At 46.1% G+C, this 27881-nt stretch overlaps 1 protein-coding gene across 1 annotated transcript; it reads right to left on the reverse strand.

The window, feature by feature from the left end:
* Nucleotides 1-1744: 1744 nt before the first annotated feature.
* epg5 (ectopic P-granules autophagy protein 5 homolog (C. elegans)) lies at nucleotides 1745-27352 on the reverse strand. Its single transcript, XM_080851965.1, has 45 exons — nucleotides 27255-27352; nucleotides 26844-26990; nucleotides 25736-26668; nucleotides 25189-25432; nucleotides 24850-24986; nucleotides 24360-24467; nucleotides 23832-23905; nucleotides 23605-23719; nucleotides 22982-23096; nucleotides 22730-22880; nucleotides 22371-22532; nucleotides 21935-22092; nucleotides 21234-21388; nucleotides 20855-20995; nucleotides 20354-20515; nucleotides 19990-20112; nucleotides 19568-19830; nucleotides 19304-19444; nucleotides 19029-19173; nucleotides 18430-18627; nucleotides 17955-18065; nucleotides 17274-17396; nucleotides 15902-16068; nucleotides 15352-15570; nucleotides 15029-15152; nucleotides 14509-14656; nucleotides 13573-13744; nucleotides 12769-12931; nucleotides 11321-11463; nucleotides 10905-11061; nucleotides 10406-10600; nucleotides 9947-10160; nucleotides 8980-9152; nucleotides 8583-8790; nucleotides 8399-8474; nucleotides 8178-8281; nucleotides 7834-8009; nucleotides 7211-7396; nucleotides 6792-7001; nucleotides 6527-6671; nucleotides 6009-6251; nucleotides 5597-5816; nucleotides 4806-5021; nucleotides 4328-4442; nucleotides 1745-3625 (listed from the first exon to the last, which is right to left on the reverse strand). Exons 2-45 carry the CDS (start codon nucleotides 26898-26900, stop codon nucleotides 3443-3445), a joined length of 7773 nt encoding a protein of 2590 aa, XP_080708091.1. The 5' UTR covers nucleotides 26901-26990; nucleotides 27255-27352; the 3' UTR covers nucleotides 1745-3442.
* Nucleotides 27353-27881: the final 529 nt, after the last annotated feature.

Genomic DNA, 27881 nt, shown 5'->3' on the forward strand with positions numbered 1-27881 from the left:
GGCATGGAGTATTAGCTCTCCACAGCAATATCGATCAGTCTCTCTACAGGGGCTCCATTGACTTTTACTTCAATCAACCGGTTTCATTTTATGCATTCGAAAGAAAACAGTTGCAGATTTGCAGGAATGGGGTCATTAAAAACGGAGTCCATAAGAAAAACTTTCAGTGCACCGAAACAATACTGACTTACTCGACCAGTATGTGCAGCAAAATTGCCTGATTAAATTACAGCATCAATCATGTTTGGGTGCTCTTTACACAGTGACATCATTAATGCCTGACACTGATGAATTAGTCCTATGCTTTTCAGACTTGTGCTATATGATGTAAGTGGCTAAGAACTAATATGAAGTGGTTGTCACAACACTTGTGACCATGATGGGATGGAGGAGGTGCGGGAGGAGGTGGGCAGTCAGTCTGCAGAAGTAAAAGAGAAAGCGACAGACAGCGGAGGAGGTGGCACCATACTTCTGGCATTGAGCGCAGGTCCTTGGATCGTGTTTATCTTGCAGAGAGTCCACACAATCTGGTTCTGCCAATCAGTCGCACAACCTGGCTTCGTCTGTCATTGCCATTTTCATTTTGCGGACTTGAGGCTTGAGGCTGATCCTGTCTTTGCAGGTTTGGAGCCGGTGTTGGTGGAGACTGCAGTGAGGGCAGCAAGCTGAGAGTTGTAGAGAATAAATGACTTTTCTTCACCTGATCAAACAAGGTGTATGAAGCACCACTGCGCTGTTTGTTAACAGCAGTTCCACGCTATGGTCATCCAATACAACCTGAGCCAGAACTATACCAATTTAACAATAAACCCTTATCAGAAAGGGATCAATGCGTAAGATAGGCTGTGAGTGTTACCAGGCCTGTTCAGATGAGACAGATGGCATCAGAGTGGGTGGGGGAAAGTCACTGTGCTTCACACGTCTACTCCTGTGTGTAAAACCTGTGTGACTCATGCGAGACACGAGCCAGGGTGGAACTCACTGGGGAATAAAGAGGGAGCGAGGCGGCCAGCGTCTCTCTTTTGTGTTTTGGGACACGCCGTGTCTCACTGTTCCCATCTGCTGTCTGGGCGAGATCAGAATGTGCCCCCCCCTCTTGATTCTGTCTCGTCGTAGCCTGCTACGTGGGGTCTCCATGGCAACTGAAGTGGGCAAAGTGGGCATAGTGTTCCTCTGGCAAACATGGTAAAATGAAGTCTTTAAAGAGCTGGAACAAAGTAAATCTGAATACCACCACACAGGAAATTTGGGGGAAAACTACTTTCTAATTGAGTGTAGATGTACCTACGTAATACTTTTTAATCGAACTTGACACACAACTTTGAGAAAAACTGAGGTTTGTATATGTTTGTATTCTTCAAATATAATTCATTAAATGTTGTTTGAAAAGATGGCCCTATATTGGGGGAGCTGTAGCGCAAGCAGCATCCCCGACCATGAATGGGTCTGAACCCCCACGAGGGCCCGGGTTCAAATCCGACCTGCGGTCACTTCCCGATCCCACTGCCTATTTCTCTCTCCAGCTCATTTCCTGTCAAAAAAACCTTCACTAAAAAGATGCTCCTATATGATCAACCCAGGAAGAGAAACTATTTGATAGATGAGACTGGAGATTCTGAGATCATGGCGACAGGTTATCAGCTCACAAAAAGATCACAGTTTCACACTTTTGGTTAATGTATTTAGAACATAAGAAACTCATGTCGCAAACAATCTGACAACATGAACTCAAAAGAGCCTGCACACAAAACTGAAGGCTGGTAAAACACTGTGAGATATTACATCGCAATGCTTTCATCATACACATGTATTAATTGTATAGGACATCCTAGGCTCAAATGCATATATTACATGGATAAAATGTAATAAAACAAGGAATTTGATTTAAAAGCAACTGATTGAAAAACTTGTGGGACTAGAAAAAAGTGCAACAGCGTGTGTGAGCATGTCTGAATGACTTCAGTAGAAGTGTGTGTGTGTGCACAAAAACATTTGATGATGTACACGGACCATCATTCACATTGAACAATATTATTGAACATTTATAAACGATAAAAATATAAGCAGATGAACTGGACTCACATACGCACATCCCAACTTGGCAAAGTTGCGCACGCACAGGGTACTGATCATTTCAAATGTCACACTGCTCTGCTGCGCGTCTGCAATTTAAAAACAACAACGACAAAACACGACATGACTCAAGATGATTCAGTCGTCTCGAAATAGGCTGAAGGAAGAGAAAATAAATTGATTCTGACAGCACCCTCGAAGCATGAAAACAGTTTACAACCTGGCTGCCTCATGGTTCTGGGTATACTCAAGTGCCAGGTAACTTAGTACGATATGTGACAGTGAGAGAGAGAGAGAGAGAGAGAGAGAGAGAGAGAGAGAGAACAGTCTACATATCAGGACCTAAACAGGCTCCTCAGAAGAGCCTGGGCACAACTGGCAGAATGCAGTGTTGCTATGATGTGTCAACATGCTGTAGCTACGCAACCAAGGCCATGCTCCAGTGACCCGAATTAGGATGGGTGGAGCCTGTTATGATTATGATCACCCCGCCCTCAAGATTTTGTGGAATTTAGCATGTTCCCCTGTGGCACATCTAACAGTCCCAGGTCACACTAGATTTAAGGGGGTTTCAAAATTGTATGACTATACTAATAGCAAACAGTAGAAAGTGCTGATGGCAGTTTGGCAGAAAGAAACTCAACTCAAATGAATTTCAACAGCAAAGGTCAGCAAGCGTGTTGCAGTGCAAATACCTGATGGTCAAACAAACAATCAGACCTTACTGGCAACTGTCCAAACCTTAACTTTGTCCATATGATTTCACAATTTCAGTTTTTTTTTTCTTCATTAAAATGTTTCTAAATGAAGGCAGACAGTGGGAGAGAAAGGCAAAGAAAAATAAGCCAACTGAACTGACCCACGCGAGAACTTGATCAAACCTAGTACACTCTTCAAGCATGAAGGCCATAAGGTTGCAAATATATGCATTGGGACAGGGAGGGAAGGAGCCAACAAGACCTCCGTCATCTCTGCTCCGTGCCTACGCACAGCTGTGAGGGGATGATTCTACTGTGCATAACGAAAGGATAGGAATCAGAGCACCCCAGCAACAAGCTTAAGTGCCTGACTGATTTCTTCTAAAACGCCAGGACATAATGGTGAGAACAAAGGCCTGTTCTTGTGGTTCTGTCAGCGGAATGGATGAGTTCTTCTGAACTATACACCATCCAGTTATGTCCCACTCATGATTCTCAGTTTCTTCCACACAGTCAATGGTGTAACCACCAAGCCAGAAGGCGGTGAGAGTCTGTGTGTGTGTGTGTGTGTGTGTGTGTTTGTGTGTTTGTATGTGTGGTATTTATGTGAGTATGTGTTTGCGTGCTCATATGTGTGTGTGTGTGTGTGTGTGTGTGTGTGTGTGTGTGTGCTAACGAATGATGTCCAGGTAGTGCATGTCCTTGTAGAGGGAGTTGATGAGGACAGCCAGGAGCCGGTTGATGTCCCGTAGACAGTGCCCAGGGTACTTGATGAACTGGCAGGCCTGCTCCACGGCCTCCTGCAGCTCGGCATACTGCTTGTTGGCAGGCATCGACTCCAGCACAGCCAGGGCCTGGGGACAGGTTCAAAGACACACACACTTCTTTAATCTCCTGAGCTAAAGAAACTGGCCATCTGGAGGGCTAAGCATCCAGCGGGACTACAGCCTGATCCAGACATAACACACCTGAGCCTATGAGTTCTATGCGTTTCTGGCAAGCTCAGAGGGCCTTCATAACTGCAGAGGAAAAGCAAGTCCTGGATTCACCTCTCTACTTTACAATTGTCTGCCCTGTCTTCCTTTAGCTCTGCTGCTATAACCCCATTTGATTCCCGGGGAGAGCACATGCTATGCTAATTTGTAAGACGCCTTAGATAGCATCTGAGAATACATGTTTCATGTAAGTAACAAACCTGATCCCACAAAGATTTGTTGAAGCAGCTGAAATCACGCTTTTTCTGATAAGCTTCTGCACCGTAAAATAATTCTAAAACAGCAGGAGAACCACAACTCCCGATTTGGTTCCTCTCAACTGCACTGTGCTCTACCCTTTGATCCTGTGTAGCTCAGCTGTAAGGTGTAACCCCCATCCCACTAGGCTTAGAGGTTTAGTTCCCAGCAAGTGCATTATACTGATAAAATATATGGCATCAACTGTGTCAACTTGAATCAGAAACATTAGTTAAATGGAAACATATCTGAGGAATGGACACCTATCTAAATCTCCTCCTAACATAGTCCTGATCTTCCACAACCCCCCTCTGATGGCTTTACCTGCTGGGCTTTGGCAGAGGGCTGCAGGCTGGGGCTGGGCTGGATGCGCAGCTGGTTCTCTGAAGGCACCTGGACCAGGAGGAAGGCAGACATGCTGCGAGCCACGACTCGGAACCTGAGAAAAGCGTGAGATCAACACCTCCTTAATCATCACCCCATCAACACCTCTACCGTGAGAGAACAGTCTGACATGGCAGTCTAATGCCCACACGCCATAGCATAACACAGCAGGAGAAAAATGGTCCATGTGAGGGAATGAGTCAACAAAATGTGATCTATTGAGAATCAAATGTAAAGAACTACAGGCAAATGTCATGCTTGAAAAGTTTCAGAATGGCCTCTGCTGGTCTTCTCATGCACATTTACCCTAGCAAGTCCTTGCCAATAAGATCCCCCCCAAAAAAAATCATTATTCTGCAACATGGAGCCCCTTGGCAGAACCTCTGGTACTGTGAGCTTCACACAGGACTCTCCATACCTGCTGGACAGTGGGGACTTCCTGCCTAGGCCGATGGCTCCCAGGATGCCCGAGTTGAGCCTCTCCTCCCCAAGCAGGGCCAGTCGGGCCTGGAAGCCCTGCAGGGTGAGGATCAGGTAGTCCAGCGCGCACCCGTCACCCTGCTCCACCTGGACCTGGATCAGCTGGAGGGCTTTGTGCCACCACAGGAAGAGCTTGGCCTCGTCCGCCGGGCCGCTAGGGGCAAATAAGACAATTTCACTTAAAAATGAAGTCTATAATTCTGCCAAAAAGTTGTTGATATTTAAGCTCAACAGCCGATCCCATTGCACCCCTCCCTTTCTTTGCTCCTGAAGAAATGTATTGACAGACCCGAATTTTGTCACACACTGAACAGACAGCAAGAGGATTGTGAGGAGCAGTTCACTGAATTTGACAAATGAAGTATGGTGGACTGCACCTTTAACTGTGGGAGACCTTGACAAAGCCGTATACCCGTAGCATCTGAAGCTTGAAGTTTTACCATTGAAGTAGGTCAACTCTGTTTTTCATAACTACTGCTACTTAATTAGGGAGCATAACTAATGAGAATCAGCTGGGTCAGTACAAGGGAGGAACAAACAAGTGCTGTCATCACTCTGTAACATCTGAGCCTACTCATCTTCAGCTACGTGAACATAATCCACAAATGTGCCTATTCAAGATTATTCCTTCCAACACATTATTCAATCGCAGGACACTTACTATTCAAATTCAGACGCAAATCTCCAAATAAAGTGAGCAGATTTAGTCAAAGATGAGGGCAAAGATACCTGGGGAAGACCTGGTTGAGCCAGCTGTTCAGGAGCGCCAGAGTCTTCTTCTCGTTCATCATGGTCTGCTCCAAGTTGAGCCTCTGCAGGACGTAGACGTAGAGAGTGAGGAAGCTCCCCAGGGAAAGGCTCTCCTGGAGGAAGTCCTCCACGGTCAGCTCGGGCACTTGCAACGACACCAAAATGGGACCCCAGCCAGAGTATTGATCAGGGCAACCTCCTGAGGTGACATGAAAGGAAGCAGATGTAAACAAATAGCCAAAAGAGCTAAACCATCGCTCAAACTCAACAAGGCCAGGTCTACTTTGACGTTCATGTAAGATCAGAACTAGTTATCTAATTATCTAGTTATTTCCACTATAAATTCTACTTAATCTCCCAGCAGCCTTTGGTGGAGCGGTGTTCCACTCACCGTCGGCGAAGTACGAGTGAATGCAGGCCTCCGTGGCACGGGCCATGTGGCGGACGGAGGCCAGGCAGTGGCAGGCGGCTGTGAGCAGGGGTAGAACCAGCGGCCCACGGGCCCTCTTCTCCACCCAGCTGTGTAACTTGGCGCCCAGGCCCTCGGCCGTGGAGACACTGGCGCCATTGAGAAGAGTCAGGAGCTCGGCGAACAGGCTGCATGTGGCCATGTGCCTCTGTTGCGGGTCCGTCTCTGCTTGGAGGGACAGAGGGAGACATACCACATGCCAGACACAAGGAAATCAACCTTCGTGCTCGTGGCTGTAATGGGTGGTGGACATTTGTGCTTATCTGCATATAAAATCTGCTGTTTAATATATTTTCATTGTTCATTTTCTTTTACATTTTACATTACGTTATTGTAACAAATCCCCTGATGCATTGGCTCCAATATAAATTAACCAGTGGCTTAACTAACACGGGTATTCTTGAAACCACACCACCAACAGAGCCAGCTGAGGGTCTTACCAGGTGGGTTGAACACCACAATGCACTCCAGCAGTTTCTCCATCTCCACCTCCAGGGATGCCAGACTGATGTTCCCATTCTGGTCCAGGGCGGTCAGGAACCGCACCATCAGGCGAAGGAAGGCCTGGCACTTCGCGGTCATGTCCTTTCATCACAAAAACACAACACTGCCACGTCAACTCATCAGGTCACTTTGAATGACTATACTGTGATTGGATTGAAGTGCTGATACTGTGCACAGCCTTTGGGTCAGGCTCCAGCTCACCCTGTGTTGTTTGCCCTCCAAACTCGGCCCGAAACCGGCGGCCATTTTGAGGAGTTTGACGACTTGCTGGGAGGATGCGTCATGGCTGAGGATGAGGGAAGAGGGGTAGTGGGTATTGACGTAGCCAGTGACGTTCTCGTAGGAGGAGTGGTCCACCAAGTCCCAGGGCAGACTGCTGGACTGTCCCAATAGATTTAGCAGGGGCGACTCCTGAAGGACAGAATACCTCAAACAATAAACACCCGAACACCTCACCTATCACAAATCTCACATGGGCCGTGTCCATCGTATGCACTTGGAAATTGGCAATCAATTGTGGCATGTGACATGTGACAATAATTTCTGGCATACATACATATGTAACGTGTTTCTTGTCTAGATAGGAGAAGCTGACAGGAGAGGTTACACAGATCACTCACAGGCTTGCTAAGCAAGTGGTCCTCTTTGGCCAGGAACACCATCATGTAGAGGAGATAGACCACCATGGTCTTGGCTTCAGGGCTGGGCTGGGGGCCAAGGGCTTCACTGAGCACGCTCACCCAGTTCACATCGCACAGCAGGCCCCCCATAAACAGGAAGCAGCTCTTGGGGCTGCCCCTCTCCACCTGGAGTCAGCACAGTGAGGTTCACATTAGGCAGAGGGACACTAAAAACCCACACCTGGCAGCAGAGTTAAGGCTAAGGCTAAGAAACAGGCCTTGAAACTATACATTTACTATTTAAATGTGACCCATCACCCATTAGCTATATCTCCTTAACATATATCCTGTTTGTTTGAATTTTGGAGTTTGGATTAAAGATAACTAGATACAAGATGAGAAAAAGAAGATGTATCTTTAAGTTTGGATCAGGATACACAGTATGACTCTATAGTACTTTTGGTGTGGTATACATGAAATATCATATGTTTCAGCCGTCCAAATAAAATGAAAGCTTCCCAACTCCAATACTTCAGTAATGCAGTAATGTTTTGTTTACTATGAAATGGTTGTGTCAGTGGACTGGTTATGCTGAATATGGATATGAAACAAAGGCCACTCACATTAAAGAACTGGCTCATGAGAGCCTGGTCTGGGAGCAGGTCTCTCCATAGCAGATGGCCGTACTCGCTGTGGTAGGCGTACAGCAGGTACTCAGGCATCTTAGGGGAGGTGCAGCTCTTGCAGTAGTGCATGAGGTGAAGCCAAAGAGCACCTCTCTGTCCCGGCATCAAGCGATCTATCAAAACACACAATCCCCACCCCCACACACACACACATGGTCAGGTCCATTCAAACCACCTCAGATTAGAAGAACACCCCTACGGTTTCATCGCCTGACTGGAGAAGGAAATAGTTTTTATTTATGTGACTGTTGAAAAGACAGGTCCTTGTTCTTGGGTCTTACCTTTGAATTTCTCATGTAAGGTGTCAGTCAGCTGGGCATACAGGGCCACCAGGCCAGTTGCAGTCGCAGTGTCTGACTCAAGCCAGGGGTAGCAGCGCGGATTACTGACAAGAAAAAAAGTCACTCTGTTCTTTCTCTCAAGTTATTTCTTGTATTGAAAATTTGAAGCCCTAAAAGACTGCATTACAAATCGCAGCCACACAACAGATGGTGGACATTACCTGGCATCATCGGTGTCTAAAACCAGAATCCACGGCTTAAAGAGTTTGGCCATTTTAGACTGCAGATCCTGAAGAACTGAAAGACAACCAGGGTGTTCATGTCAATTGAAACGACAAACACATTAGTATGGGTTCTGGGTCTGTCACCACAAGTTCACACATCACTCGGTCGTTCAGCTCTTACCGCTGAGTAGTCTTGCACTCCCCAGTGGCTCCTTGGCACAGTTGTTCACTTCCTGATTGATGATGTAGTTGACCAGGTACGCCAGGAAAGCCTTCACCTCCTCGATGTAGGGTGCCCACTTGGAGAGCAGCCCAAAGCTGCGGAAGTCCCCCTTAGAGAGACGGAGCTTCAGGAAGTAGTTTGACAGCCACTCGATCGTTTCGTCCACCTGAGACAGAGACACATGACAAAGTCAATAATTTAGGCCTCATTACAACAAAGAAATGAAAAGATACAGACGCACAAACAATAATCAAGACAGCGGCCATATCAAAGTTTTTCTTCTCAACCAGCACCACCGAAATAACTGGGCATCAGACAAGCTAGCTGTCTTTGATGAGAGGGCAGTGTGAGCTACCTGTTGTGGAGAGAGGTAGATGGACGCGGGCCCAGAGCCAGCTGTGGATGGGGAGGAAGTGGAGCTGGAGGTGGAGGCTTTAGCGGTCTTCTTCCTGGGTGGGTGCGGGGAGCAGCCGAGCGCCCTGAGGGAAGATCTCCAACACTCCGGGCTCAGCAGCTGCTCAGAGGAACCTGCCGTTCATCAACATGAACACACACACAGACACACACAAACACACACAGACACATAATCACACCCTCACACAGATACACACATCAAGAGCACATGTTTATATCCTGCAGTGTTAAATTTGCAAAGCCAAAGCACACTCAGGGGAACTGATGGTGATGAATATGAATCAATAATGACAACGGCAACAAACAGCACTGCTGAGTTTCAAGCCCTTCATCTTTAGCGATGCTGAAGACTTCTAGCATAAATAATACAGCCATGTCTCGTCTCATTTCAAACACTTCATTAGTTGCAACCGCAACTGCTTATTTGCATCTGCAGATTGAAACACAGTATGAAGACCTTCACCACTAAAGGGCTGTGAGGGAGATGAAGCCTCTGCAAGTATAGACATCTGTGGCCAGACGTATATTAACAGTTAATGTGCGGAGACAACTAGTGAAGTATGGACTAATTGGGGGTGGAACCATAGACTGTGACTGAGTGTTGATGGCAGCTAAAGTTTTTTAAACTAACTCCAACAGCTCCAGAGGATAGGGCTTGGAGAGGATTTGCCGGGTTTGGTTAAGTGTATGGAGGCATACAGACATGATAGGTGGGTCATAGAGGAAAAGGTGAGCATAGCCTCGTTAGCATTCCTTCTAAATGCAGTTCTAGTCCCCCAATTTCACCCAGTTATCTCCAGACTGTGAGTCGAGTGAGTGTGACTGGATCTGTAAGTACTGCGCTCCCATCTGGCCCCACAAGACTACTGCGGGCACAGGCCTGCTATCCCACTGTGGGGGTCACGTACTCTGCATGAGCAGCCTGAGGAAGTCGCTGTAGTGGTCGGGGAACTGGTGGCGCAGCAGGCGGGTCCAGTGGGCGCAGAAGAGGTTGAAGGGCATCTGGACCTCGGGCTCGGGCTCCAGGCCACAGGCGCCCAGGGCCAGGTGGATGAGCTCTAGCAGGCGGCTGCGCTCCGGGAAGGCAGGCTGGGCCCCCGACAACCACTGGCTCAGGTCAAACTGGGATGATGGTGGGGGAGGGATGACAGAAGAACATAGGTTACTCAATGACTGAGAACTCCAATGTAACGTAATATTGGTAATTTTGTTGACACGGATATAAGAATAAGGACATCATTTTCATGCAGGTGGAAATCCTCTTTGGCATCATGTGGTGAGTAAGACCTTCACCGACTACACTACAACTATATGATCCCACTTCCAGAGTCCCAAGTCCTTCTGATTTGACTGGCAATGATCCAAACCTTGGTGAGGAGCATGAAGATGACGTCCCCGCTGTCGGCGTGCAGGGCGTTGACCACCTCCTCGTACAGGAGCACCAGCTCCGCAGGGGAGGCGTTGGGGGTGAAGAACGGCGAGAGGAGGTTGCAGAGCCGGGGGTTCTGCAGGATGGTCTTCAGGATGCGCCTGCACTCTGTCTGAGTGCCCTGGATAAACATCTGGAGACAGCAGCAGCACCACAGGGGGAGGAGGAATGGGATAGGACCACACGCATTAGGACTGGACACACATGGACACAACTGGGCACTGGGTAATGTCTGAGCAGTGTTAGAGGTGTGTGTGTGTGTGTGTGTGTGTGTGTGTTTGTGTCTGTTTATGCATTAGTGCCAGAATGTATTCAAATTTGTTTATGCATTGGTAAAACTATTACTATGTTTGTGTGATTGAGCTTCATAAAAACAGTGTGCACAGTGTGCTTCAGAGCATGTGTGCGGTATTGAACATGCGTGTCATGCTGCCTACCTGCCCGAGGATCTCCACACTGTAGGAGAAGAACTGGCGCGTGGGTGGATGGCGTAGGGTGTCCTCACACACGAACGACACCACCTGGTAGAAGGCTGCGATGCCCACCCTCTGCACGGCTGGAGATGGGTGCAGCTTGAGAGCGTTGACCAGGGCACTGAGGAGTGTGGGCATATCATTCTCAGCATCTTTGCAACCATCAACTATTCAAAACCAATTTTCTATTCGTGAGGATTAAACTGGAAGGGAAGGGCAGGGGTGTCTTATCAATTATCCTGGTGTTTGCATATCTCAGATATTTTTTTTTTTAGCTTTTAAAGCATATCCCCTCAAGTTTCCCCAAAATTCAGAGATAGTTCCCAATGTGTGAGGCGGGTCTGAGAACACTAGATGGGGAGGATGATGAGGGCACTAACGTGATAAAGTTCTCCGTGTGCACGGCAGCCTCGGCCACGCTCTGGGGTGGGGGCTTGATGCCGTCCGCCTGCAGCTGCTTGAGGTCGCTCTTCAGGGACTGGATCTGGGTCTGTATCGGCTCCTGCAGGTGCATGCCCTCATACTGTGGGCCCAGCCACAACACGACACACACACACACACACACAGACCACAGAACATCCATCGGTATATATACACACACAAACACTCACACAGACCAGGATATAAACATACTGTGGCACCTGTGTGACCCTCCACTGCAGCCTGTAGGCTGCTGCCTTTAGTGGACTGGGTGCAGGTGTTTCGTGTGTGTCTGCGTGTTTGATGTTCGGTTAGAAATGCATCTATATGTATAGTGTTTCTGTTTAAAATCACCACATGTCTTATACATTTTCCGTTTATTTAGTTTAAAATCATACATCATATTATAATATTTCATAGAGTTTGTCTTACTGTTGTTAATTTAAGTCTTGTCTTGCGTGCGTCTTGTTTGTTAACTGAATGTTCCGCATATGAGCGCAAGTTTTAACTTCCGGGATAACCTGAGTTATTGATATTAATGTATTTAGGCTGGTTTATTATGTGTCGGTTATGCCGTCACCAAGCCACTGTTTACTACCATGGAGTAGTGTGTAAATATGGCTGCTGTTAGCCAAAGGTGTTGGTGCCTGCCGGTGACACACTTGCAGGTAATGTTTGGCGTGAGCCAATTACAGGATAGTGCTATTTAAACGTGCTTTTTGTTTTGTTTCGAGAGAATTGCCTGTTAATTTGACGTTAGTCTTAGGAGCTCTCAAGGGGACTAGTAAATGTGGTCCTTTAATTGTGCAGTCGACTTTAATATTGTAAATTGTATTGTGGCTATGATGCCCATGTATTTGTCTTTCTAAAAGTTTAATTTATATTTATTTAGTATTGTCATTATTTTTTTACCGCCTTATGGGCCATATTTGGAGAAATAAAAGCTCCATCTTCTTAACCATCTTGAAGTCTTCCATTGAGGCAACATCTTGCTCTAAGCGCAAAAGCTATCCCAACCTATTACACATAAACAACACACACACCACAGAACATCCATCAGTACACACACACACACACACACACACACACACACACAGCGCACACACAGCACACACAGCACACACAGCACACACAGCACACACAGCACACACAGCACACTCGCCACAGAACATCCATCGGTACTGTATATATACAAACCAATAACTGTAACCAGCCAAATATAATTCAGTGTATTGCGGGTATTTAATTCAGAAGTATTTATTTATTTCTAATTCACATCTCATAGACGAGCTATTAGCTGAAATACCTCTTAGCTAGTTTAAAAAGGAACAATCGCAGGGGGCCAGGGTGATATTGTGTGAATGAATGTGTGTGCATGGAATGTGGTGACACAGATGTGACCCCTGACCTTGGCGCTGACATGGGCGGGGCCCTGGCAGGGATTGCCCCCTTTGCCTTTGCACTCCAGCTGCATGCTGTGCTGCTCCTCGCGGTTGCAGTAGAGCTGAGGCAGCAGCTCCAGCAGCTCGCTGTCCAGCGCCACCTGCTGGGTCTCTCTCAGCGCTGCAAGTCTGGAAGGAAACACACAAAGGAAAGAATGAAACAGAAATTATGCTGTGTGTGTGTGTGTGTGTGTGTGTGTGTGTGTGTGTGTGTGTGTGTGTGTGTGTGTGTGTGTGTGTGTTTCAGTGAAAAAATATTTTAGTTGTTTTGTAAGTTTTTATCAAACATCACAAATATTTCAGTCAGGCAGGATTGAGAGCACTGGCTACACTTTAATTGGCATAAATTACTTTGGAAAATTCTACTTCAAAGGCTCACTTTGAAGTGTGAAGATATAAATAAAGTAAATAAGACAGTGCTACATTAATGTTACATGACTGATGGTGGAGGGGTGCTATTGATGTTATTACTCTTTTTGGACAGGGACCTGCACTAGGAGAAGGACTATTCAAATTCTAAGGTGTTTGCTTGTGTTACAAAAATTAGATTTTTTTTATCTGGTATCTTGACCCATAGGACGTTTCTGCACCATGCTCTCTTCAAGGACGTTTGGATCGATGCTGCTCAGTGAGCCTCACATGACACATGAATCTACTCAATACTGGACGCCATTGATCTTTACATCAATGGCCATATACCCGTGTACAGGCAGGCGTAGTCTTTGTTCCGCTATAGATGTGTGAGCAGTGTTTGTTGGGAGGGAATTCACCTAGCCTGGTGCTGGAGCTTGGTGAGAGCCTCGTGGAGGAGTGCGGAGGAGGCGACCTCGTCAGACAGACACGTGGTAGGCACGTCTGGCACCGGCGCTCTCATGGGCACCACTGCCAGGGCCGCCTGCGTGGCGTTGTGCTTTCTCAGGTTGGTTAGGATGCGCTCCCTCGCTGTGAAAACGCAGAGGAAAATGTTACAGTACAGGAACAAGAGAAACAAAGCAAAACTCAACGTACTTTTTCCTTTTCATTTATGTTGGCCTATATACTTTATTAATATAGGTATAAGTATATATATTAGCATTAAGTTGTATTTTAATAAACTGTGCTAAGCACTAAAAAAAGTACAATTTTCATAATATGTCCCCTTTAACATATGTATAAGTATAGTATAAGTATAAGTATATACATTAGCATGATATATTAATAACATTGTATTTTAATGAACTGTGCTATCGTGTTCAAAACCACTGCACCAGTCAGAAAGGGCGACCTCTTCCAGTACACACAGAGACGTACCAGAAACCATGACTTCCTACCGAACACCGGTAGATCGCCACATGGGGATGTTATGAATGTAGAGGGCTACACTACACTCCCAATCATTCTACTGGCCCATCCTCTGTGTGTCCTCAGGGCAACAGGCTAACAGCCTTTTCAGCTCCGCCACCACCCAAGTGCCCTCAATAAAACTCCCCATTAGTGGAAGAGCTCATTAAGCAAGACACAGCCTAATAGGAGAGGGTAATTACACCACTCCTCTAGAGAACTGACAGACACACTTTGTGCACACATTAATTTAGCCCCAACACTTAAACAGACGACGGCTCCAATTTGCTTCCGTCTTAAGACAGGTCATACTAACGGCTGGGGCTGGAATGATAAATTCAAATCCCAACATCAGTGAGGGGGTGAGCGTTTGGGGCTGGACGTACCGGCCTGTGGGTTGATGAAGTCGGTGAAAATGGAGTTGCTGGTGGCGTGCAGGAAGGACGGCTCATCCTTCACCTTCTGCCACAGACTCAGCACCTCGTTCAGCTCGTGCTGCACACGCTCAATGTTCACATACTCCATCCACACCTCCTGAAACACACACACACACACACACACACAAACAAACAAACAAACATGATATACATTGCCACATGTTATCAAAACACACACAAACACAAACATTTACATGACAAATATTGCGTTTATACATTTATTACATGTTGCCACGCATAGACATATGAACACAGTTCCATATAGCAACATATTTCCAATCCACAAACACAACAACATACTTACACGTGCTCATATACATTATTGTAAATTATAAGTATGATAATTACATGATACACACACACACACACACACACACACACACACACACACACACACACACACACACACACACACACACACACAGTGTGAAAGGGTAATTTCCCTTGTTGATAGTGCCAGCAGCCCTACCTGCTGTCTCTGCATGATTTTGGCCAGCTTGTGAGCATCATACTGCTTTGGCAGAGAGGGCAGGTACACTTCCCTATTCTGTAGGTTTTCATCATCCAGCCACATGGCAAAGACACCAAAGAGCCTGTGACAGGAGAGAATACGCTTCATTTAGGCTGGGTTCATGTTGTATTTCATTTGTAAGTAGTAGTTGTAAGTAATTAAGGAGTAAAAAGAATGTGAAAATGTGCACTATTTAATTTTATTTACATTACATATGTATGCAGACATTTCATCATTCCAGAATATTCCTTCAGTGTTATGTGTCTGTGGCCTAGAAGTACCTGACGAGCTCGATGTGCAGTTCAGGGGAGGTCAAGCACTGAGTGATTGGGGTTCCGGGCAGGGACTCCTCGCTGGGGGAGCGCGGCACCTTCAGGGCCTTGCTGGCGGCGTGGTGGAAGTCGGACACCTCCACCAGTCGCTGCGCCAGGTCCTTCAGCAAGGACACGTGGGCCGAGGTGTGGAAGTACCGCTTCCCGATGCATCCCTTTGCTTCCAGCCTGAAAAAAACCCACGCAAGAGATGCATGTAGCAGTAATGCCTATAACACAGCGCTTCTATGACTTGTATTCGACTCAAAAGTCCTTTCCTGAGCATCTTTGGTTTGCACTGTATGCAATGGAATAATCACAGTAAATGTCACAGTGACCATCACAAGACAAAAGATACCACGGCTCTCTCCTCCATGTCAGTGAATTCTAATGAATCATACAAATGTATTTGTATTTCGTTTTTGATCTCTTCCGCAGTCAAGGAGGAGTTTGCTCTAGGTGTGAGCCCTAAGCTGTAACCGTGAGTGAGTAGCAAAGGCATCAGGCGGCGTGTCTTTACCCAAACTCTGGGCCAGGCTGGCGCAGGTAGAGCTGCAGGAACTTCTGCCAGACCAGCGGCAGGAGTGGGTGGTCGGCGGGCGTGGCCAGGGCCTGCTGGGCCCAGCGGTAGACCATCATCCTCTGCAGGGAGGGCACCACGGGAATCTTCAGACGCACCTGAGCTTTCTGTCCACAGCGGAAACAATTAAGTTTGGGTTACTGAGCTATCTGATGGAGGACATAAGAATACGCATGCATTATGCCTTACTATTAACACCGCGGGGATCCTATGTTCCCTTATAGAATATTTCTATATATATACAGTACTGTGCAAAAGTTTTAGGCAGGTGTGAAAAAATGCTATGAACTAAGAATGCTTTGAAAAATGTAAACAATAAATGTTTATTTTGTATCCATTTACATGGTAAGACTGAGCAAAGCAACAAGACACAACGTAGTTATACTGCATCAGCAGGGTCTCTCCCAGACAAAGATTTCAAAGCAGACAGGGGTTTCAAAATGTGCAGTTCAAGCTCTTTTGAAGAAGACGTTGAGGATCGTAGACGCAGTGGTCAGCCAAGGAAACTTAATGCAGCTGATGAAAAACACATCAAGCTTATTTACCTTCGAAATCAGAAGATTTCAAGCAGTGGCATCAGCTCAGAACTGGAAGAAACCAGTGGTACCCAGGTACAGACATTTACTGTCCGGGGAAGTCTGGCCAGAAGTGGTCTTCATGGAAGAGTTGCAGCCAAAAAGCTCTACCCCGACAAGGAAACAAGGCCAAGTGACTGAACTAAGCACGAAAACATAGAAACTGGGGTGCAGAAACATGGCAGAAGGTGCTCTGGACTGATGAGTCAAAATTTGAAATATTTGGCTGTAGAAGAAGGCAGTTTGTTCGCCGAAGGGCTGGAGAGAGGTACAATAATGAGAGTCTGCAGGCAACAGTGAAGCATGGTAGAGGTTCCTTTCCAGTTGAAGGCAAAGGGTGGTCACACCAAATATTGATTTAATTTAGAATTTTCTTCTGTTCCTTCACTGCATTTTGTTAATTTATGAAGAATTGATGAAAATAAACTGTTAACACTTCCATTTTTGAAAGCATTCTTAGTTTACAGCATTTTTTCACACCTGCCTAAAACTTTTGCACAGTTATATATATATATATATAAATACTGTATATACTGTAAATGCATTATATCGCACTGTGAATATGTGAAAAAATACTGCTGGATCAATGTAAAATGAACAGTGAAGTACCATTACAGCATGTTGGGCTCGAGTTACATGCATGTAGAGGTAAGGCTACATAATTAATGGTAATGTCAGTCTGAAGACATAGTTCATTCTTGGGTGGTGTATAATAAATGGCCTGCTATAGGCTGCACCTTGAGGGCTTGGTCGGGGTGTATGGCAGGGCTTGACAGGAGCTCATGTTCCACACAGCGCCGCAGCTGGGAGTCCTCTTCGAAGATGGTCTCCATGTTCAACACCAGCCAAGCAAACCACACCTAGGCAAGCACAGAGGGCAGTGTGATTGGGGAGAAATGTGAAACAACATCAGGCAGAGAAATGAAACTGAAAGCAGGGTCAAAGTAGAAATCTGGATTTGGTGAAGTATTTGTCTGGAGAAAACTGGCCGACTTAAGGCTTAAATCCTTTTAGCTTCAGCTGCTCGAACATGAAATCAGACTGGAAATATCCACTCGGCTAAGACACCATCTGAAGGTTTGGCTGCAATTCTATGGGGAGCTGCACTGCAAAGCCCTAACTAGCTCCCCTATGTTGCAGTTGAGAGGACAGCTGCTGTCAAGGACAGTTCAATTATTTATGAGTATTAAAATACAGGGTGTGTACGACAGCAGAGGACTATAGAATGTGTAGCATATATTTGTAGTTGAGCTCCAGGATGTTGCAACACATTATCAGTAAACAGGAAGAATGCAGCAACGGAGTGTTTTGTGAGGTATGCTTTTAGAAGTTTACAATATTTCAATTATTGTTTATTATACATTCTTTCAAATGTTGAAAGCTGTGGGTATCAAGAGAACACTACTAATGGGACTTGCCTCTTCAGTCATGGCGTTGCCTTCAATAAAAGAAGGGGTCACATTTCCAGCCACTATCCAGCCCACCAGTGATGACAGAAGGCCTTTGTCTCCATGGTAACCTAAGGCATTCTGAAGAAATTAAGGCAATGTCAGTAATTATCCGCCACATTGGTCAACAAAAACAAAAACTCTGATCCCTTGGATCACAACTGGGGACACCCAATCCTGCATCCATTTGCCACCCTAATCTGCCCTACCTGTCAAAAGCTGACGATGCATGGAGCAAGATTTTGGACAATACTGACTGGCAGCATTACACAGACATACATACGGTATTGGCTGAGCAATTTGTTATGGGAATTTAGCCTATTGACATCGCCACAAGTGTTGATGGAATATCACTAGCTTAATGCATTTATGCTTGATTTGGTGAGTCTGGCAGGCTGTACTTAGGCTGTGGGTAAAAAGGCAAGTGGAAAACTGGCTGTGCTACCTTATGCTGTTGATAAAGAATCTTCTGAAGGCACTCCTCATGCTGATGCAGGAAGGCTGCCCGGCTCAGGTGATCCAGAAGGTAGAGCACGGTCTTGTCCCGGTACCAGACGTTCTGCTCCGTTAGAACCTGCACCCAGAACTCCAGAACCGCAGCCGCTCCCACACGGCCAGCTCTAGAACTCTCCAGGATATGGGCCTGGTGGGAAAATCCAATACATCCATTAGGGGTCATTGAAGTGCTTAAGGTTTATTTATATACTAGAGTACCAGTTGGATTGTACACTGGAAGCCCTTTTGGCTCGGGATCAGTATTGTCAGACTTTGCGCCTCTAGAGACTTTTTGACGTCCAACACCACAAAGAAAAAACAAATCTAATTAGCGCCTTCCACAAACGCTGTGTTGACTTTGTAAGGTACTCATTAGAACTGGAAAGTGAAGCCATTTTTCCCTTCACACAGTACATTTTTCCATCTTCTCAGATCCATCAGGTTTCCTTGTGCATATACATGAAACCACTGCGTAACCAGAGATCTTGGGAAGCCCCAGGAGCCAGTTTTTCTGGCGGCATCTGATGTCACCCATCATGTGACCCCTACCTGAATGACACTGTTGAGGAGCTTGATGTTCTCGCCGTGGGAAGTTCCGATGAGGTGCTGGGCCACCTTGTGGGTGACCTGCTGGGTCACGCCCTGGGGGGTCCCGCTATCCAGCTGTAGAAACATCTGGATGCAGCTCAGGAATCTGGCGTGTCAAAGAGCATGTGTCAGAGGCGTATCTCCACTCAATAACACCTAGATAATCTCACATTTAAAGTCTTGTTGGAGTCCAAACATTTGTACAACAGTGGAGAAATAGAAACCAGTGTCTCAACTGTTCATTCTTGAGCAAGTAGAACTGGCACGGGTAGACCAGAGGTAGGATGTTGTCCAGGACGTGCACAACGGCTTTGAGGTGGTGGGACTGGACCAGGATCTTCAGCAAAGCAAGACCCTGGCTGCAGAACTTTTCCAAACTGTCACAGAAAACACACACATACAAAAACCTAATTAATATAAATAATTAAGCATTTCCTTTAAAACACATCTAAAGTAACAATTATATTGGTATCTTTGGTGTTTTGTATCAGGTTGCACACCTGTGGCCAGTAGTGGTCATCTCATTGGCCAGAAAGCAGCCAATGGGAATGTACGCTTTGACTGCCTTGAGCACAGGGTGCATTATGGGAATGTCTGTGACATCCGGCACCAGTGGGGCGCTGGAGGGCAGAGGATTCCAGGCGTTCTGGGGATTGCGCTCATGGTCATGGAGCTTCAGTCGCAGCACCAGATCCCAGGCCCACTGGTTGAAGGAGGCCTCAGGGGTCTGACCCAGCCTAACCACATTCGCCAGATAGGAAACCTACCGGCCACAGAGGGAAGAAGAGCAACTGCAGGTTATTATGGGGTGAACTGTTTTCATGAGGATGCAGCCACTGGCGCACCCCAACAAATATAATGTTTCCCCTAGTTCATTGGATCTGACAACAGGTTCACTGCCAGGGGAATTCTGTGTACAAACCTGTTTGATGCCTTCTGAGATGATGCCCCCGTATGGTTTATCTGTGAGGTATTTCTGATAGGCTTCCACTGCTAGCAAAGCCACCTCTAAGTGCAGGGCATCCGGCAAGGCCAGACAACCACTCTACAGACAGACAGTCACAGACACACAGAGATAACAGAGCCTTTGAATTCCATAAGATTTCAATCCATTCAATCCTTCAAAGGAGTTTGGTTTCAAAAATAGGAGTTTAAAAATGCCTAAATGTCTACATTTTAAATATAAAAAGTGTACCACCAAACACTAAGATACTGTTTTACATTTTTTAAGTCTATTTTTAACTGGATTTAAATTGTCGTCTCTTCGACAGCTTGCTGAGACTTACAGGATGGTAGCCCCAGTTGAGTCCCTCCAGGATGATGCAGGCCAGCTTGTTCTCCACGGCGGCAAGGCCGAAGTCCAGCAGCCAGGCACGGATCAGCCCCACCTCACTTTCCACAGGGTTCCACAGGTGCAGTGGGAGCTCCTTAAACAGGTACAAGGACACCTGCAAACAACAAACCGCAGAGCATTTAAATAATGCTAAAACCTTTTTTTTTCTTTTTTTACTATAAAGCATTTGAAAAGCTTCTTTGAAAATCAGTCAGGATGCAAGGCCCTCTGATTGATGTCTCTGCGTGTCACTGGATTGTCTCAGCTGATCAATGATACATGGGGACAACTGTATACTCTTTATTTATGAAGCACATATGCTTTTAATATGCAAGTTTCAAGGAGGCTGTTTGAACACATATTGTCTTGGGCCAGAGATAGTTTATAACAGTCAATGTCTAAAAAAAAGTACTTTTTACAGCCACTGATAACCATCAATCCTAGCAGTGCTTACCATGCCCACTTTATCAATGGTCTCTTCCAGGCGTTCCAGCAGCACTGAGATGACATGAGGATGGGCAGCCGCTATGGCAGCCAGCAGCTCTCTCCCAACCTTAGAGAAGGTTTCTCGAGTAGCAACAGTGACATAGGCCACCTGCAATAACACAGGCAGTTCAAATACCCAATACTGAACTAGGGAATATATATGGAAAATACAGACTTGCTTTCTCAACAGAAAAAAAGGCAAGTCCTTAGAACAATATTTACGTAGAAAAATTCCCTCATGTACGTGCAATTTACTGCATATCTAAAGTAAAGAAAGTGAAGTGAACGGTGTAAACTGAAATCCTTAAAGTTTATTCTTCTGACCCTTCACATAAACGCTTGGTTACCTCATATATCTCCAGCACAATGGTCTTGACAAACTCAGGGTCGGCGTCTGTGCGCTTGGGCTGAGCCATGTGTGCAAACGTGGTGAGCAGGCAGATCCCATCTGAGCTGTTTATCCCCGAGAGCCAGCGCTCAAACTTCTCCTGGTGACTGGGCTCTGCCAATGCACAGAGAGAGAGAGAGAGAGAGAGAGAGCGAGAGAGAGAGAGAGAGAGAGAGAGAGAGAGAAATGTTATTATTATAATTAATCAGTTCTACATTTCTTGCAAATTTCTCTTGTCTCAAGGTGTTCATGTTTTGTGGGACATCAACAAATAAAAGCCAAGGAATGAATTGCCCTACAGGGAAGATATTAATCTATCTTTCTTTCTTTGTTATTTTTACGGTGATATTTCTCCTAAGTGCAATACAAAATTGTGCTGTTTGAGTCATTATTTCTTTTCAGCACAGACAATAAAATGTACATTATATGGAAGAAGTTTAACCAGGTGTAATGCCTTTAGTGTTTCTTTTTTTAAAGCACATGAAGCACATTGTTTCCTTTTAACAATACTGCTTCAGGGCTAACAATATTAATCTCTGGACAAAATCCAAAGTGCCAAAAACGGCTATACTCTGATTAAAAATATACACCTTACCAATGCTATACATCACCTATAAAATAATAAATATATGTAGTGAAAATGCAAGATGGCTGACTCACCTCTGAGGCCCTGGATGCAGAGCTCCAGGCCCAGGCTGGAGCTGAGCCTATCCAGCCCCTCTGTTTCGGCACAGTGCATGATGTAGAAGATCTTCCACAGCATGGCACTGGACAGCGTGCCATAAGGCATCTCCGACATGAAGAGCCAGATCCCCAACCTGCCAGCCACAGACACAGAGATCAGCCCACAATAACTTGGGTTTGCTTCAATGAGGGGCCATCTGTTGATAATACTGATAATGAATCCAAACGGGCTTAGATTTGGGGCCAGAGTTTGCTGACAAGTGGTTGATATTTGGGCTTAATTGACCATCATGTTATCCAGCTGCTGAAGGTCTGTTAAATAGTTCATTTGTGCTTTCAAAATAGGACCCAAATTGATATCAACACCCAATTTTCAACATCCAATTTGTCTTTTGCCCTACTCTCATCTCACCTCTTGGCCTTGAGGACGTGCAGCACGGCCCGCAGGAACAGGTGGTCAAACTCCACCTGCAGCTTGTCCATGGAGAAGGACTGCTCCTGCATGGTGGTCCGGCCCACTCCCTTCAGGCTGATGTACTGGGCCCAATGATCACTCACATAGCACAGAGTCATCCTGGAACAGAACATATCCCACGCCCAACTTTACAATTTTATCCACAAAGACTCTTAATCATGGCATAAAATAACACTTCCAAAGGCAAGCTCATTACTGGTCCAAATGGCAGCCAGTACGTCTTGATCAATGTGCTCTTGGCGGCTGCCCGGAACATCTGCTTTATCCAAAGGGTTAGGCCAGAAGAGAAAACCAACCTTATCATGTGGCCGATGCGCTTCACAAACTGCCGGTAGCGAGCCCTGTTGTAGGTCTGCAGGCCCACAGCCAGAAGCTCAACCAGAGAGGAGGCAAAGGCGAATATCTTCATCATTTTCTGACTGGTTGTGGCCTGGGGCTGGTAGTTGTCTAAAGAGGGCAGTACAACAAAACAAAAGCATCATTATATCAACTGACAGAGTCGAGCTCACATTGCTTTATGTTACAGAGAGACTGCAGTTGCTTTTCACCTTCCGATGACATGCCCAGCAAATGTCTGAAGAGCTCATCAAAGGGAAACTGAGAAAAAAGGGCAATGAGGTCATCCTCCGACAGCAGCAGCCAGCTTGTGTCTGGGTCTTCGTCCTGTCAGGGGTCCAACACAGTCATGAGAAAAGCCTCCAGCTAGGTGACACCATGTCCTCAAACCATTTTTGCTTTTACTTCTGACTTTAGTTCGGTCGAGTAAGCACAATGTGACTTGGGAAGCTAATTCAGTCAAATTTGAAAATGAGATGGAATAGAATGGCATATCTATCCATGTAGCAAATGGTCCACAACAACTTAAGGACACACGAAGGCTGCTTCAACAGTGCTTCACTGTTTTGTTATGATGTGACACTAGAACAGAATTACATGCTGCTGCAGCTGAATCCAGTTTGACAGGATTCTATTCTCTGTCCTTCTCTGTATACCAGATAGTTTTGCGTAAAAGTTAAAACAAACCCTGTTACAACCCTGCTTACCATATTCATTGTATATTTTATATTTTATGCATCACCACTGAAGGCGTCTGTGTGACTTCACACTGTACAAGATTTCCAGTTAACATGACTAAAGAAATGTGAGGCTGTCCGATGTGGGGTTGCCCTACCTCCTCTCCACCCTCATCCACCAGGGTCCAGTTCGCAGAGGCTGGGCCAGAGAGGCTGGCCTGGGGGGACTTGGTCTCACACGGCTTCATGTGACACAGAAAGTCAGCGCGGTTCCTGTGGTGACAAAAGGCCAGATTGGCCGGATTATTCCTGACATGTGACATTCTGTGTGTACATTACCCGTCCCCCAATATACCAAGGTTCTGGATGACTGACTTATCCTCACCTGACCGGAGACATCAGTATGGCCAGAGCCTGCATGAAGTGATACACTCCAGAGGGATTTTCCAGCACTTTAATCTGTGAAGAAAATGAGACTCATGTAACATGCTGTGTGTGTGTTTCATGTAACATTCAGTTTCTTTTCACAGATTATTCCCTGTTAAGGCCCTTGCTTGGTTCTGCGTTGAGCATGAATTGCTAGGTGCTTACGCGTTGCGGTGGGGGTGTTGCCAAGCAATTCACCGCCAGAACAATAGGCTTGCGTAAAATGGCGCAAGTCTAGAAAAAGGGGCCGACGCACGCAAGACGTGAGAAGTCGCGCAAGCCTCTTGCGCTTACGCTTACGCCTCAGAGCATGAACCAAGCTTTACTGTCCATTCCCTATGCTGTGTATACAGACTTCAGTAATCCTGCAGAAATGGTATAGTTAACTATCTTAAAACCACTGCATCCTCATTTCTACCTTTTTTGTCATAAACAATAGAAATACATTGGCCATACGATTACAAGCCCAAAGTGAAGTCCTCCTCACCTGTAAAAAGGGCACTGCCCACTTCCCAACTCCAGAGGGACAGCAGAGCAGGTGGTTGAGGAGATAAAGATGCTCCCCATCTGCGCCCAACCTGTGCAGGACCGACACCTACACAAGCAAAATGAGTATTTCACATACATGGAGCGACTCATTCCAAGTCTCTAGCATCACAGGCTTATCATCCTATTAAGGCACACTAAGCAGTTATCAGCGTAGGGCAGAGTTTCAGTGGTGCCCTGGAAATCTGTGAGAGGATTAGTTAGTTGTTTACTTGTGCAATGGAATAAGCAGGGGACACTGGCACTTGTGGTGTGCTCTGAGTTCATATTAGAATGAATTCACAACAATGGTTTCCCTTTTCTAGAAATGCATTACCCTTTAAGTAGCAAAAAGAAGATGGCTACTTGTTCTGTTTCTGAAAGCTACTTGTGATGCATTAGAAGACAACTAAGTAGCCATTAGTAGAGTCAAAACTGATATTGATATTTACCAGTTTTTGTAGCCAAAGGTGTATGTCTGTCTGGAATTGTGAGTCGTCAAGCACCCTGCGAGTGAAACTAAACAGCACACTGATGCTCTCCTTCAGGGGTCTCAGGGAGGATGGCTGCGATGTTCCACTAGGACAGGCTGAAGAGAACAACACCAGGTCACTGACAATTACTTAAGATCGTGAGAATATCTACAACTGCTACAACCAGCCTTTAACCCAAACATGGGCAAAGACCATCTTGTTATGAGCAAAAACAAACTTTGTTCAGTTCAGTGCAAAACCATCACTATAAATACCACCACCACAACCCCTCCACCCTTCAGTTGTCTGTGGACTTGCCTGAGCTTGTTTCCTGCACAGCCACGCTCCTGGTGATGGGGTTGCTGCTCAGCAGCAGGTACAGGTAGGACTCCACCTGCAGGCGAGACAGGATGGTGGTGTAGGAGTGCAGGGCCACCGTCTGGTGCAGCAGCTCCGCCTTGGCCTCGAACTGGTGCCTGAGCTCGGCCACCACCGCCTCGCTAAGATCCACCTTCTGGAAGCGGTGGTAGCCGCACACCTTGGCCTGGTCAGCACACACACCCTTGTAGAGAATAAAAAAGAGAAATATAAATAAAATGTGGTAGAGAAGGAAAAATGAGGAAAGCCAACTAAGTAAAAAAAAAAAATCCTGTTCTATTACTTTCCATAAGTTTATGTCATGGTATATGTGTTTTCTGAAAGCACACTTTCAGCATTTAAAGGCTATTAAACCAGTATGTTTGAGTAACATCAAAGCAAGACATACAAACATACATACAAACAAACAAACAATTCCATCAAATTAAATTTTAGACTTGATTATGGCCTACACTGTGGATCTCCCTTTTCCCTCCTTCTGCCTCACCTGCAGGGTGAGCTGCTCATCCTTGAAGCTCCACAGTCGGTTCTGCGTGCTCTTGCAGTCAGAGTTGGCTGCCTGCAGCTCCGTCTGAGCCTGCGTCAGCTGCTTGCGACAGCGCCAGTAGTTGAGCAGCATTTCATACAGCTCGTGGCCTTCCTGGTGTGCCAGGCCTCCGAACTCGGCCACGTGGACCTCCACATTCTCGAGCCAGGAGCCAGGCTCCCACAGCCGGAGCTGCTCGCTGGTGAAGGCCTGGACCGTGGCACTGCACAGTGACCTGGGTAGCTCTGGATACAGCCTTTGCCGCAGGGGCTTCTCCACCTCGACGACATCCACCAGGACCAAGCTGGGGGCGGAGGCCTCCAGCTCAGTCAGGGAAAGCACGGCCGGGTCCCTCAGCTGAGGGCCGCTCAGGATGCTGGCGACGGCCTGCAGGGAGGTGCCCACCACTAGCTCTGACCCGTCAGACAGCTGAGTTGACAGCTGTGGTGCGTCCATAGAGGGAGAGGGGAGGATGGGATACAAGGCCGGCACACTGGAGATCTGGGCAGCAGACTCCAGCAATGTCCAATCATTGTGTCTGTGCTTTGTTTGTGTGAGCGATTGGTCCTCTTTGACGTCCTGTGGCTCTGATGCATCTTTGTGCTTGGATCGTTCTTTCTCTGTGTTTTCGATGACAGGGAGTGATTCAGCTGTTTTAGAGCTGGAAGTTCCTTTTTCTTGGTCTGTGTCATGATCCTCTTGGGTCAGTGCTATGCTGGATGCCTGTAACAGGTCCGGGGGCTCTGGAGAAGAGACCTCAGAGGACAGACTGAGAGGGATGTCTATGAAGTCCACATTAGTCAGTGCTGGGCACTCAGGGGCTGATGCCTTGTCGCATAATCCAGCATGGTCAGGTGCTTTTCTTACACTTTCAATGTGTTTCTGCTTTTTCTCCTTCCAACAAGAAGCAATAGTAACAACTTAATGTCAAGTCTTCAAACACAAACCATAATTTATGACAACAGTGTGATTTAATATTTCTATGTGGGAGTACATTTAATGTGTAATAATTGCTGTACTGTAATTTGGGATGATTTGTAGTAAGTATGGATCAATACTTAAAATGTACCTGGGATTTTCCAGTTGTTTTAGACTTTGCTTTCTTTGGTCTCACAGCTTCAGCCATCTCTGTGCTTGTGTTAGCATGGCAGCTTTCCTCTCTCAGTGCATAACCGTGACAGCCTTACACAGAGCAAATTTGTCCACTAGCCCATGCCTAAGGGGAAATCATGTTTAAATTACAGTCTATTCCCAGATTATATATTTTTTTCTTTCAATATAGTGATCTGTCGCAGCGTCAGAACATAGCTCATTTAAGTCTGCTCAAAGTAATGCTTCGTAAAGTATGTAAAGCTGTCATTCGGCTGATGTTTACAAGCTCTGCTGCCTAGTTAGCTAGGTTTAATCGCATGAATCGCTAATGCGAGATAACGTTAGTCAAGGCGAAAGTTCCACCAACATCAACCATCCACCGACTTACCTTAGCACAATATCATATTGTCAGCGTACACGATTTCCTTCATTTAAATACCATGTATGTAGCCAGAATGCTCAAAGGATGGGACCGCAGTCAGAACCTTACCCTGCCTGCCTAACTTCACGCTCAATTTAACATAAATAGCAAGCTTTCTTGAAGCGATAGCTATCTTGCCTCTATGTTGTTGCGAAAGACGCTGGCTATTGCTAACTCTCCAGTAAGAACTTCAGGATGTGCCTAAACATGACAGATTACATCAGAAACGTTAGAACGTGTCACCAAATATAGGCCAACAACAACAAGCTGTAGCAGGATATCAATAACTGTCTGTCTGTTTGTTTGTCTGTCACCTATATAGCTGTCCTACTCTTAGCTTGCAAGCTACAGCTGTCAGTAGGCTACTGTTTGTTTTGCTCCTTTCCAGGAACTCTATCGTCTTTGTGGTTCACATGACTCTCCACCCCATACGGGGAACGAGAAGGCTAAAACCTAGTTCGTAGCTCAGAGAGGACGGAAACGGTAAACATTAGGCTGTGACGTGGGTCCTATGCTTACGGTCCTATGGTGTTAAAATAGGTGAACAGTGTACAGCCATACATTTGAGAGAATGTGCGTGGACAGCGATCACAC

This window comes from Sprattus sprattus, assembly GCF_963457725.1.
Source record: "Sprattus sprattus genome assembly, chromosome: 15".
NCBI classification, from domain to species: Eukaryota; Metazoa; Chordata; class Actinopteri; order Clupeiformes; family Clupeidae; genus Sprattus; species Sprattus sprattus.